Source organism: Chelon labrosus (assembly GCF_963514085.1).
Source record: "Chelon labrosus genome assembly, chromosome: 21".
In the NCBI taxonomy this organism is placed as follows: domain Eukaryota; kingdom Metazoa; phylum Chordata; class Actinopteri; order Mugiliformes; family Mugilidae; genus Chelon; species Chelon labrosus.
In genome coordinates this window covers 16,797,408-16,810,879 of record NC_140354.1, presented here as the reverse complement: position 1 = coordinate 16,810,879, position 13,472 = coordinate 16,797,408, and the positions used below count along the sequence as shown (strand labels likewise).

The window sequence follows — 13,472 nt, the reverse complement described above, 5'->3', positions numbered from 1 at the left end:
GGTAGGGAGTGAATGAAACCTGTTGAAAGAGTGCCCGCCCGTATGCGACGCTCTTTGAAAAACAGCCAACGCACCGTATACAAACAGGGATCATCTGATTGGTCACTACCAGCCGGCCTTCTATTGGTTGACAGCGTTGATACACCAAAGATCCGCGAGCAGAGCAGAGTTTCGTGAGCGCACATGTTCCGTGAGAGCAAGAGAGATAGCTGGAGATTGAGCGCAGGAAATCTGCGCGAGCAGCATCGTAACCGAGTGCGTGGACACAGTTTGAGCACGCGCAGAGCAAATTTGAGAGCGCAGAGCAAATTTGAGAGCGAGAGCAGAGTTTTGAGAGATAATATCACAAAATCTGAGAATGAAATCGATAAATCCTGCCCTCGAATCAATTTAAAATGCTCTTGCATTATGATAGTAAATTCATTCCATATCTGTCCCACTGCTGTTTCAGAACCATGAACATCACTGTTCTGGTCTAGTAACATGATAGCAGCTTTTGTGGAAATAATGACCTGTGATTTATGTCTTCGTCTCCGCCTCTAAAATGTCTAAAAAGAAAAATAAAGAAGACTAAAGACACCATTGATTGTTGAGTAAATGCAGTAAACTTAACTCGACGAGACGACTTTGCGTGCATCAACATGCTGACGCGTTTTTTTATTGAAAATGCACAAAGTGGTCATTTTAAATTCAGACTTCAAACACAGAAAAACGGCATCACATCTCTTTACTTAACAAACAAGAAAGACATTGACTGTTTTCAGTTTGTTTTCAGTCAGTGGTAATCTAGCCCTCAATCAGTGATGACCATTGTGATTTTAGACTTATCCTAATGTGTTAAACATAAAGTGCGGACATTTATTTATTTATTTATTAACACATCTTCTCCTGTCTGTCTCAGTGTGACTCTATGTTTCAGTGGCCTGAGGAGAAGCCTTGCCCCAAAGCCTGCGCCTCACTGGAGAGAGTAATAGAGATCCAGAGTAAGAACAAGCAGTAAATACAACACAATGGTGGGGTGGTACTTTATGGCATGTTGTCCCCTTCGTCATTAATTTCTGCGCCTCTTTCTGTCCTGTCCAGGTAAACACTGGCCTTGTCTCCAGAGTTTGTCTCAGACCTGCGGTTACTGTCTATTGGACAGTCCCCTTGGTGCTCAGGGCCAATCGGAGAAGGACGAGGCAGACACCGTCAGCGCCATGGCGTCCCTGAGTGTCGACGTCGAGCAGCCGGGCTCCGTTCCAGAAAACACAGAAACCAACAGGTCAGCAGTGTAGCGTAGCCTCATACCATTATTAGAGGATCCACCGATGGGAGTCAGTACAAAAGGATCATTTAAAGCACTGATATTAATGGGTTTTTCCACTATGAGCAGGGTTGTTTGTCACTGTTGTTCCGTCAAAAATCTAATTAGAGAGAATCAGAGGCAAGCGCACACAGTAGCTGGCACAGTAACATATTGTGCAACCTGATACTAACTTGATATCTATGTTTAATTTGGGAGTGTGATAAGCCTGCAGCAGCACTTTCAGCACAGTGTGTTGCTGCCTTACACAGTCATCAGATGATTTATTGATAACAGTTATTAAACATTAAATATTACAGTAGCTTAAATCATTAGCAACTAACACGCTTTCAGCACTCAACCATAACTATAATATTGTATTGTAATGAATTTGTAAGTTAAGAATTTAATGGGTTTTGCCATTTGCCAAGAACAGATCAACAATAAAACCACTGACAGGAGAAGTAAATCACATTGACCATCTTGTGACAATACAGTGTTCTGCTGGGAAACTTTTAGACCTGGCATTCATATGTGTGGATATTACTTAGACATGTAGCACCCACCTAGACCAGACCAGGCACCCCCACACTATAGCAATGACATGTCAAAAAAACATGAAGAACTGTACAAGGTGTTGACCTGGCCTCCAAATTCACTAGATCCCAAACTGATCAAGTATCTATGACATCCACAGAGGCCCCTCCCTTCAACCCATAGGACTCAAAGGCCCCCATTAATAACACAGGACACCCTCTGAAGGAACATGTCCATTCTCTGATGAATCACAACTGGTACGGAGGCGCAAGGGAGACCTACACAATATTAGGAAGGTGGTCATAATGTTATGCCTGATCGGTGTATAGACACATTTAAATAAAAAAAGTAGTTGCTAGAGCTTCATAACTACTAAAAGTGACTATGAATAGACTGCCAGGGATATCAGGGAAGCCCTTGTGTGCAAACATCGTGTGCCGTTTTATTAAAACTTGTGTTGCCCTAACAGGTATCCTTGCGGCACACCAATTGTACATTTTATGTTACTGTAAAGTTGAGGAGTTATTTGCTGAATTTGACTAAATCTGTGCTTACAATTTAACTTTGCTGCACATGTTTTGATAATTGTTGCTCTTCTGCGACTTCTGCAGGTCCACAGAGGAGCCAATGGAAGAAGAGCCTGTCTTGTAGGAGGAGCTAAAACCGAGAAGCACGCAAAAAAAAACTCCACATTCACCTCCTTCTAGCACCTCCTCTTCCTCTTCCTTTGCCTCTTCCTCCGCAAAGTGTGCGTAGGTACGCACACACAGAGTGGAATTGTGCCGCTGTGGAGGACTCCCGATTGGCAGAGGAGAACACAATGGAGGCAGGAGGCGGCGGGGCCCTGTGAAAAGCGTGGACGCATCTCTTTTCTACTGGTTCACCAGCCCAGGGAGGAGCAGACGACTTGTTAGCATCTCCACGGAAACCAGAGGAGGGGATCGTCGGCAAGGATACACATCTTGTGCCCTCGTGTACTGTAATTCACCACCTGTACACAGCACCACTGAACTTCTCTCTTCCACCCTCCAATGATTTCTTTTTATTTTCACGCCTGCTCCTCTGTTTCCACCGAGGGGGGAAAAAAAACAAACCCTGAACTCGAAACTAAACGTCGGAGACCAAGTGGACGACTTGTCCTCTTGTGCGTCGCGGAGAGAGACTGGCGGGCCGAGCGAACGCGAGGTCGCCCGGCAGAGGAGGAACAATCCGTTTTAAAAAATGAGCAGAGGAGGAGGAGGAACTAGGTGCCTTTTTTTCTGTCTATCAAAAACAAACCGTCCAATCAGAAACCACAAACCACCGCCGCAGCACCTCAGAAAAAAACAAACCAGCCAACCAGGACTGAAGAAACACTAATGCACACATTCACGAACACACACAAAAAAAACAAAACACGCTGCTGTTGTTGTTCCAGTCAGTCAGTTCATCTTTGGGTCTTTCGTTTCTTCATCTGGATGCCTTAGTTTGTTCTAATCTCACTATTTAGCAACCTTGAGAGGGACGGAGGGAGAGAATTTACAGAAATCATACAGACTGTAACTGGTAGGAACTGTGTTGTCTTTCAAATCTGGCAATATCCATGGCGGATTGTCCCAACTTTGTCTGACGCAAGAAAAGCCGCAAAAGCCATCATTAAAAAAAAAATCCATAGAATAAAAAAGTATGCATTGAATATTAATAGTGACGTTAAAATAATATCAGGATCAGGTCACCTTCAGCAGTATTCATTGAAACTGTCTCTCTCTCTTTCACTTGTTCCGATTCAGAGTCATGTGACCTGAGCCCAGCCCCGCGCCCCCTTTCTAAAGTAGGAAACACCATGACAACCACCACAATTATTATTATTATTGATGTTTTTTTTTTAATTGTAATATTTCTAGTTCGGTGTATAAATGCTGTCTCCTGTCCTGTTGCCCACGGTTACGTCACAGCAGACTCTGTGTGGTCACTTTTCTATATCTGTACATACATACATATATATATATATATCTATATATATATAAAACACACAAAATGCTTTCTCTTTTTGTATAAAAAAAAGCAAAAAATAATATTCTATATAAATTATAAATATATATATATAATGTAAACAGTGTTTCATCCAGTCAGATTGGATTTATGAATATATTCTATTTGGAGATTTGATGTTTTAAAGGTTTGACAGGAAGTAAGCACACGGTCTGATGACGTCGGACCGCACCCTGTTGAGTTTGTTTGTTTACAGATGTTAAAGGACGGTTGTTGTTGTCGTTGTTGTTGTTTTTGTTGGAGGGAAACTTGGCGAGCTCCACTTTCTCTGGCAGGACCAGCGCTGCCCTCCTCAGGCGAACAGCAGCAACTACGCAAAGGAGGTCAGAAGTCATTGCTAATAGGCTGGTCCAGTGATGATGCGTTTTTGCAGTCCAGCAGGGAGGCGGCTTGCTACCTTCGTGGGTTTTTTTTTTTGACTTTCGTTAGCCGCGGCCGTCGTGTTACATATCATGGTACTTGAATCACCAGCCGAATTATCTTTGTCTCATTAGCCCTGATCCAGGAAGAGCAAACTATGCACGACGGACACTGAGTGGCTCAGAAAATGACATACAGCAAAAGTGTTACACAACAGGCAGACATCTGTAGTTGAGAAAAGTATGTTTTGTGTTGTTAACATCAGGAAGATGTCTGTTGTCTCTTGTTTTCTCATCATTGCCACTTGGGGGCAGCAGACTCAAGCCGTGAACAGATCACTTGCGTGTTATTGCCTTCTAAAGTCAATACGGGGTAATGTGCAATCAAGCCCCATCTGTTTTTATACAGCCAGCAGATAGAGAGCAACATTATTATTCATGTGAGTTTCCGTTGCACTCACTCCCCTGTTTGCTCTATTTTGGTCTCCACCACCCCTTGACAGAAATATCCGTCGCTCCATAGGCTCCACTCCCGTCATCAGGTTGTCGCCAGCTTTGTCTGTCTGCAGTTCGGTGCTGGGCCGGAAGCGTGGAGTGGCTTTTTAGAGCTTTTTAGCTGAAAATAGCTGCCTCTCGCAGCCAGAAATAACACTATGAGATGAGTAAAGGTGCTTTCAGACGGTAAGTGGTTGCTGCTGCTGCTGCTGTACAGCCACCACTTAGCTATCTGTATCTACCACGGTGCCTCCTGGCTACCTCTGATCTTACCGGCCTGTGCGTCTGGTATAATGTTGTTACGCTGCTAAACAGGGACTGTCGTAGCTTAAAATAGAGGAAAGGGATCAGCAGTGTGACATGATTAATATTGCAAGTGCTGCTAACGATGATTAACGCCATTTGCGGTCCCGGACTGTACAATAAAACTCTGACGTTTCTCTTAATTAAACTGTGTAATTCAGGGAACACTCAAAACTAATTGCAGATCCTCTCAGTGACTGTTAATGTTTGTTATGCTGTTCCTGGATCAGTGCTAATGGACCACCAGTTATAGAAGGCGATGATAGGACTGGGCGAGTGCTTTTCTCGCAAGTCAGCATTACTCATAATTGACCAAAAGGACAAATCAACGCTAGTCCCGATCTGACAGCTGGGACAACTTCTGTAAATCGCTCAAGTTTAGAGCGTCACGTGTTGCACCCAAGTACATTTCAACCAAACTACAGCTGACGTATCAAACAAGGTGAACCATAGCTTTTGAGGCTTTGAAAGGACAAATACTACCATTCTTATAAGCTTTAAAAAAGGACGAACTGTTGGGAACCAAAGCTCAAACCTGCAAACCACTTTTTTAACGCGCGGCTTTCGCTTTTGTTCACCTTAAATCACGGCTCCACAAACCGACAATCACGCCACGCTCATTGGACGCAAAGCTTCAGAAACTGGACCACCCTATTTTTTTTTTCCACGTCTTATCGACAAACTCAGTAAACACTATCCGGCGACGTCAGGAAGTTACAGTAAAACCCTCGATCCTCGCTTGACTCCATTTCCCGGGGACCCCTACTACGCTACTACATTTCGGGTCTCATCGGCTCAAAGCAATATCACAGTAATAGCAACTGCGGTCGCTGGAGCGGAGTCCTGCTTCGCCGTTGCCGTGGTAACATTGCAACCAGAGTTTATACGTATGTGGATGGGTAGACGGTATCAAAGGGGTGACTGGTTGATTGATTGATTGATTTATTGACCTTTGTTTCCAGGTGGTTCAGTGTAGTCTTTTTGTACTAATGTAAACACTATGGCCATTTTTGTCCATTTTACTTTTGGGCGGGGTGGGGTGGGAGGCGGTTGGACGTATGGGTGACTGGGTGGGTGTCGACAGCTGAGCTCGACTGGAGTTCATGCAAGCACAAAGGAACGAAATAAGTATCTGTGTTGAGATGAGTAAGCACCAGAGCTGTCACTTATAGCTATTTATAACTCAATGAAAATGCCTTAATAATTTTATTATTATTTTTTTTTAATGAATGACCACCAACAGGTCATGGATTCAGTGTTTGGAGGAGCTTTATCATTATCCGAGTCACTAGGGCGGTATCTGTTGGCCACTAGCGGAACTGCGGCTTTAAACAATAGACACATTCACACGTACATGACGTTTTAGCTGCCGAGCTACATTCAATCCTTTCTCAAACGAGTTCACACGACACTGATTAAGCCGATCAATGGCAGGTGATTCAAAAACTGCTTTCTCTGGTGACATTCCCACTGCTTTTTTTTTTCTCTTTTTTTTTTTTTTTTTTTTTTGGTTTCCCAGAACTGTAGAGAGGGAGCAACCACATTAGAAACTCTTGTAAAAAAGTTACTAATGTAACCACGGTTCCATGAGTTTTTCTTGCAAGGCTTCAAAGAAGAGACATTTCTGATGCCACAGATTAAAAAATAATTAAAGAAAAGGATTACACTCGAAGAACCGAAGCGATAAATGGCGAAATCAAACGAAGATTGCCAATGGTGTGGTTTTTCCTTGCTGAAAGAAGAAAAGGGGCTGAAGAAATATCGTGTCAACGGTGTAATTACTTATACTGCCAGAAGGGGGAGATAAACTTTCCTTGCGGTAGCTTTAAGGGTTACTTCTAGTTTATAAAATCTTGTTTTGTAGTTTTGGCCATCATTCCTTACGAGAAGTAAGAAAATTGGTTACGGGAGATTTGGGAAGGCCGTTACGGAAGCGCATCGCATTCACAAAAAAAAGAGAAAAATGAAAAATCTGTTTGCACGAAGTCCTTCAATGTTACATTCTCAAAAAATTCAATTTGATATTCAGGTTTGGAGGAAGGATTATAGAGACGAACGAAAAAATTCAAGATTTCCATTGGTGTCCTCACTTTAAAGGTTTGAAACAGCAAAGACGAAAGTTGGAAAGGTGACGTTTTGTTTGCGTTTTAACGGAAATATTTCAGATTATTTCAATTCAGAGAAAACTCACATGGATCGAGTGGTTTTGGCTTTCCTCGTGTTTCGTCACACTTTTCTAATACAGCACCAAGAATGCCTCTGAGGAAAGGTCACCCCCGAAAGTGAAGCCCACTGGAAAACAAAATAAACACGGAGGGAATAATTTTACAAGCTGGCGGGAAAAAGACGGCCAAAACTACAAAAATTGAAACTGCGGCAAAGAGAACCGTCCTTTAAGGAACCGCCGTGTCGGACTTAAAGGGATCTACGAGCAGAAAAGGAATAGTCACGTTTTCATTTTGCTGTTTGGCTGCTTAGTTTAAAAAGGAACACTTTTCAGATTGGACAAACCAAACGGCCTTTACCCCCCCCCCATCCTACTCAAGGGACCTTTAAGTTGGTCTCAAAAGGGTGGGTGGGTGAAGGGAGTGGGTGGGAGGACACATAAGCACAGATTGCAGATACTTGACTGAATCTCGGATGTTTTAAAGCACCGTCCTAAAGGAACGAAGGGGTCACCTAGAGATGGTTTTAACGGCTCCGACGTGGAGGGTTTTGCGCCGTCGCGGCGAGGCGCCTCCCCACTACCTGAAACCACACAGCTTTATTGTTACACAGACACCGAGGCACAGCACACACACACACACACACACACACACTCAAGACTATTTTGCTACATGAGTTAATACTGTATATTTCTTGATATGTTTGATACTGTGGTGTAAATGTAGTGTCCTTCTATGACGCCGTGTGGGGGGTGTATTTTGAACTCTTAGGGTGGGACGGGACGGGAGAGGTTCAGTATCGGTGTGACTGTCACCTTGTCTCTCTCTTTCTCTCTATATTACCTTTCCTTTCATTACCGGCTCGTGACCGAAACATTTTAATTTTTTTTTTTTTTTTTTTGTGGGGGGGTTGGGGGAGGGGAGGGGAGGGGGGGGGCGCCATTTTTGTTGGAACTGATCACAAGCACATTCCTGACTCTCCTCTGTCCGTGCCGTCGTCGACGTCGTCTCCTTCTTTCTCCAGATCCTTTTTCCCGTCGCGACGATACAACATGTGTCTAGTTCTCGCCGACTCACATGTACATAGAGCGCATATATGTGTACACATGTGCAATACACGCTATTCGAGCAATCTATTACTGTGACTATTATTGATGATGATACTTGTCCCCCCTTTTCTTTTTTTTTTTTTTTTTTTCTCGAAGTTTAAGCCCTTTTTTGTTTTCTTTTGTTTGTTTTGTTTCGTTTTTCCTCCCCCTCCTCGTCCTGATTTCCTTGTCGGTGAATTGTGTCGCAGGAGCTTAAAAAAGGGAAGTTGACTCCGGTTTAATTTCAAGGGTTTGTGGACATTTTAATGAAGCCCTTTCTTCTTCTTCTTTTTTTTTTTTTATTACTCTCACTGTAATGTTGTGACGTTGATCCTGATTATCTGTTTCTTTGTTTTTTTTTTTAAAGTGGGCCTGTTGTTAAATTTGTCTGGCAACTCAATAAAGCAATTCACTGACTGTTGCTGTCGCAGCACTCATGTGACCATACTGTAAGGGAATAGTTCAGTGTGTTGAATTATCTTCAGGAAATTAGAGACAGATGGAGACCCACTGTGTGCATGTCAAATACACCAATCAGCCACAACATTATGACCACCTTCCTGATATTCTTTAGGTCTCCCTTGTGCCTCCAGAACAGTTGTGACTCATCAGAGAATGGACATGGGACTTCTGAGGGTGTCCTGTGGTGTCTGGGAACTGAATGTTGTTAGTGGGGGGGCATTTGAGAGGAGGGGCCTCTGTGGATCATCCCACAAATACTTGATCAGTTTGGGATCTAGTGAATTCAGAGGCCAGGTCAACACCTTGTGCTGTTCTTCATGTTTATTTGAGTTGTTCCTAAAGCATTTTTGTGTTTGTGACTGTGTCATTGCTATGGGGTGGGGGTGCCTGGTCTGGTCTAGGTGGGTGCTACATGTCTAAGTAACATCCACATGAATGAATGCCAGGTCCAAAAGTTTCCCAGCTGAACATTGTATTGTCACAAGATGGTCAGTGTTATTTACTTCTCCTGTAGGTGGTCATAATGTTGTGGCCGATCTGTATAGATCTTATATGATCATTTTATTTAGTGTCCATGCAAAATTTGAATTCCTAGTCAGAATGATTTCAACTGTCCGTGTAAACAGTCAGAGTTCACAGTGTGAAGCTACTTCCAGCACACAGTTAGCTTAGCTTAGCTTAGCTTAGTTCAAAGACTGGAAACTGGAGGAAAGAGTTAGCTTGGCTCCACCAGAACCAGGCTTTTTGTTGCCCCCCTATTTCTAAGCTTTAATGCTAAGCTAGCCAACACCTGACTGTGGCATCAAGTATTAAAAGCACAAATATTTCCCAAAATGTCAAACTATTCCTTTACCGTTTCTTTTTGAGAAATCATAGGTGTTTGCGTCCAATAACTCAAAGCAATGAGCACATCTCAGGACGCTGATATGTTCAGATTTTTACTGCAATGAATTACTGGCATTATCACAGAGAAATTATGGAATGTATAAAAATGAATGTGATGTGCTGAAAAACAATTCAGCGTCTTATAACGGCTCGTATTATTGCATTATTTCACAAGAACTGTGGGAGCATTGAAGAGTCGGTTGCATACAAAAGCAAAATTCTTGTTTGTTCTCAGTCAAAAAAAAACATATGTACAACATATCAACATGGCAGAGCTGTCAACACCAAGCTGCAGAAGAAAACCAGGTTTTCTAAAAGTAGCTGGAAAGTCCAAAGACGCTCGAAGTGAACCTGAACGCCTCGTCAGGTCATGTGACCTAGCTCTCCGGTGCGTAGATCTTGATGAGGTGCTGCAGTTCGGTGGGGTATCCCGTGACCGGGCAGCGGCGGTTGGCTTTCACATACGTGTAGACGCAGCGGTAGCAGAAGACGAAGCCCGAGGTGGACAGCACCGTGGCGTTTGCGCGCGGCCTCCGGCACAGCGGGCAGTCCCTGCTGCTGCTGCTGCCGCCCGGCGGGGTTTCCTCGCTCACGTCCCGCTGCAGGTGGAGAGGGGGTGGAGGGGCGGGCGGGGAGGTGAGGCTTTTCACCGTGCTCTGGTTGTCCGACGAGTGCCACCACTCCAGGAACTGGAGGAAGAAGACGCCCAGGGTGAGGGAGGTGGAGAGGGAGACGACCGCGCCCCTCGCTGCTTGTCCCATCAGCCACCACGCTCTCTGCGCCAGGCTGCAAACACAGGAATAATGCATTATGGGTGATGTATTTTTTTCTAACAGCAGACAGACGTGTGTGCAGGTTGCCAGGCGCACCTTCCACCAGGTGGGCTGCTAGTGTTGCTGGTTTTCTGCTCCATGTCTCTGATATCTCGAGTGTTAAGTCGCGCCAGCTTGACCCGTGCCAGCCACAGCAGAGGACTGTGGGTCTTGGTGGCTCCGAACACAAAGAGCAGCTGCTGCAGGAAGATCCACGCCTGCCAGGCCGAGTTGACGTACGGGTACGCCGCCACGGCCGCCCGGTACAGCCTCTGGCCCCTGGTCTGCGCCAGCCGGATGGAGAAGTCCTCCTCGTCCCTCTGCCGCGCCAGCGTCGCCTCCAGCTTGGCCCGCAGGTACGGCGCCAGGCACAGGAGGAGGAGGGAGCGCCAGTGGGACTTCCTGCTCAGGCCCAGGCGAACGGGGAGCCCCCGCCCGCCCGAGACTCTTTTCAGGCCGTAGAAGTTCTCGGAGAAGGAGGCGCTGCAGTGAGACAGGAAGTGGTTCTGGAGGAGGACGTCCAGCAGCAGGTAGAGCTCGTCAAAGCTTCTCCACAGGAAGCCAAAACGGGACGGGTTGGACTCCGCCAGAACCTGAGAGGGTCTTGGTGTTATTAGACCTGAATATTTTATTCTGTAGCAAAGATTCACAGAATAGTAAATGTTTCTTGCTGAATGAGCAGTTCTCACCTTGACAGCGTGCCTCAGCGCCGGTCGGACCGCCTCCATCAGAGACTCCTGAGCCAACACTTCGAAGATGGACGGCTGCTCGTTGCCAGCCGTGGAGGTGATGTGAGCTCCGGCCTCCGCCATGGCTGCTGCACGAACACAAACACCAATACCTTTAACTGAACATCGTCCGCACCAACAAAGAAGTCTTCGTCGCGTTTTTGAAGACTAGCAATTACGAGTCTGCTGGTTTTTAAAGTTTTTCCAAGTGACATGGACCCCCTGTTGTTTGTCTAACCTAGCAACAGTAACACAGGAAGTCGAGGTCTACTTGTCTGAGAGTAGGAGCCACCTGATTGGCTGGTCAGCAGACCAATGAGAAGCTCAGTTGGAAAGACTCCGTGAATATCACAGAAAGTTATATGGGTCAAGTAAAGAGATTGTTTTGCGTTTAAAATGGCCAGTATTACAAATCACCCGTGCTTTCGAGGAATTCAAATCATTTCGTGAACAATTTGACCCCACAGATATATCGTAACATAAAATAAATCTCAAACTTTTCCACTAATACGTGAACCACACTGGGTTTACCACAAAGTTTAGCTAATTATCGCTGCAATAGCTAACCAGTTTAACCAACAGCAACTTGTCTAAAAAGCCATATTTTGAGAAACGTGTATTCATGAATTGCTTTATTGAAGCACGAGCTCCAACTTCCACTGCATACCTTCCTCTGCTAGTTAGCTCTAAGCTAGCAGGACAGAGTCGCTCCGACGCGTCAGTGTCCGTCAGCAAACATCACCCGGTGATTTAAGAGGACCTGCCGCCGAGCTGGACGCGACAGCGAGCACGGGGAGTCGGTTTATTTGCCATGTGTGCTCTGTTGTCGAAGTAGCAAAGTGCATAGTCCACAACAAACGCCACTTCCGCACTCAACGGACGTTCTCAACCAAGCGACGTCATGACGCAGAGGGTACGTATTTCCGGTATTGTCGAGCTTCTTCGAGCTGGGAAAATAGACTGGTAGTAAAAAAATATATAATAATAATAATAATAATAATATAAACTCGCTTGGAGTATAATTTGTAAAAATGTATTTAAAGAAACAAGATAATAATAAAACTATGACAATTCATGTTTAATAATATAATAACTAAAATAAGCAAACATAAACAAAATTAATTCATTAAATTTGTTACAATTACCCAATCTCTCTGGAGGACTAGAGGGTCCCATGGCTCAAAATGACCAATATTGATTGACGAATAGGCTGTTAGTCCATCAAAACATTCACTATTCAACATTGTCACTTTGAAGTGTGCTTTGAATTGAATTGAATTGAATTGAATGATAGAGGCCCAACAACTGAACCCTGCGGGACTCCACGTGCCACGTACTTATGTGCTGTATCAACCGATGGAAATAAACATCTCTTGAACTCTCTTTGTGTGGCCCCTTGCACATGAGATGCTACATGGTTAAGATAAAATTAATAAAAATGAAAAATACACTCACACAAACTATTTACACAATGTTAACAGTCTTTATATTATATTAGAATCTGTGAAACAGACGGTTGGAGGGGTGCCACGGCTTTCGATTCGTATTTACAGGAAATGAAGGAAACAGAAACACAATAAAAAACATGAGACGAGCTGCAGAGCAGAGTGGATGAGAGGAAGCTTTTGGTGATTGGAGAGGATTAGAGGATTACAAACGCAGCTGACTGCACTGAAAGCCTCCATCAGCATCCTCAGTTTGTCTTTGGTTCTCCCTCTGTCTATCATCTGCCTACCTTTCATTGTCTCGCTGACCTCCAGCGAAGTAAGAGGACATGCAGAAGTTTAGGATGCAGCATGGACAGGTGTGGATACTTCATCTGCAGAAAAGGTGAGTCAAGCATTCAGTAAATGATTTTTATTTAACTGGATGTGTTTTTTTTTGTTTGTTTGTTTTTTTGCAATCATTATATAATTCAGGAAACTGTATTATCTGTCATGTTTTTCATTACACATTATGGAGAAGTATGTATTGGTATTAGCAGGTAGTCATCTCCTCCTGTAAACCCCACATCCTGAAAAAATAAATAAAAATACTGCTTTTATACTATGTTATCCTCCGACAAACCACAGTATAATCAGACCGTCTTGCTGACTTTAATCCTTTCAGCTGCTCTGCTCTTAATGATCGTGATTATATATTTACAGTTGGATGGGAAAACGGAGGGCACAACAGATGGGGAACTTGGAGAAAGTTACGTAATGATGAATATTTGACAACTATTGCTGTAAAGCTGCCATTTGCAAAAGTCATGTAAGCTTTCTGGGCCATCCTAGTGGAGGAGAAATACATTATTGGTGTATATTTGTCTATATAATATAA

General features: G+C 44.1%; 2 protein-coding genes across 3 annotated transcripts in view; one reads left to right on the top strand and one right to left on the bottom strand.

Moving 5' to 3' along the window:
- hdac5 (histone deacetylase 5) overlaps nt 1–6,001 on the top strand; it is a 54,778-nt gene extending 48,777 nt beyond the window's left edge. The window contains exons 27-29 of the mRNA XM_084571306.1: nt 902–983; nt 1,084–1,264; nt 2,434–6,001. Of these exons, the coding sequence (XP_084427432.1) occupies nt 902–983; nt 1,084–1,264; nt 2,434–2,473 (303 nt within the window). The 3' untranslated portion in view covers nt 2,474–6,001. The remainder of the gene's footprint in view (nt 1–901; nt 984–1,083; nt 1,265–2,433) is intronic.
- Nucleotides 6,002–9,107: 3,106 nt separating this feature from the next.
- Nucleotides 9,108–12,026, bottom strand: pex12 (peroxisomal biogenesis factor 12). 2 transcript variants are annotated; one of them, XM_084571473.1, is made up of 4 exons: nt 11,818–12,026; nt 11,112–11,239; nt 10,480–11,015; nt 9,108–10,396 (listed from the first exon to the last, which is right to left on the bottom strand). In XM_084571473.1, exons 2-4 carry the CDS (start codon nt 11,232–11,234, stop codon nt 9,988–9,990), a joined length of 1,068 nt encoding a protein of 355 aa, XP_084427599.1. In that variant the 5' UTR covers nt 11,235–11,239; nt 11,818–12,026; the 3' UTR covers nt 9,108–9,987. The 2 variants fall into 2 exon arrangements, with proteins under 2 accessions (XP_084427599.1, XP_084427598.1); XM_084571472.1 differs by having other exon boundaries at nt 10,480–11,239.
- Between the last annotated feature and the right edge of the window lie 1,446 nt (nt 12,027–13,472).

What these genes read in the sequence shown, in the direction of transcription:
- pex12 (XM_084571472.1), bottom strand. Translation starts at nt 11,234, where the DNA reads ATGGCGGAGGCCGGAGCTCACATCACCTCCACGGCTGGCAACGAGCAG. An exon ending in AGCAGCCCACCTGGTGGAAG is followed by an intron (nt 10,397 to 10,479) that starts GTGCGCCTGGCA and finishes CTGTGTTTGCAG; the next exon opens with CCTGGCGCAGAGAGCGTGGT.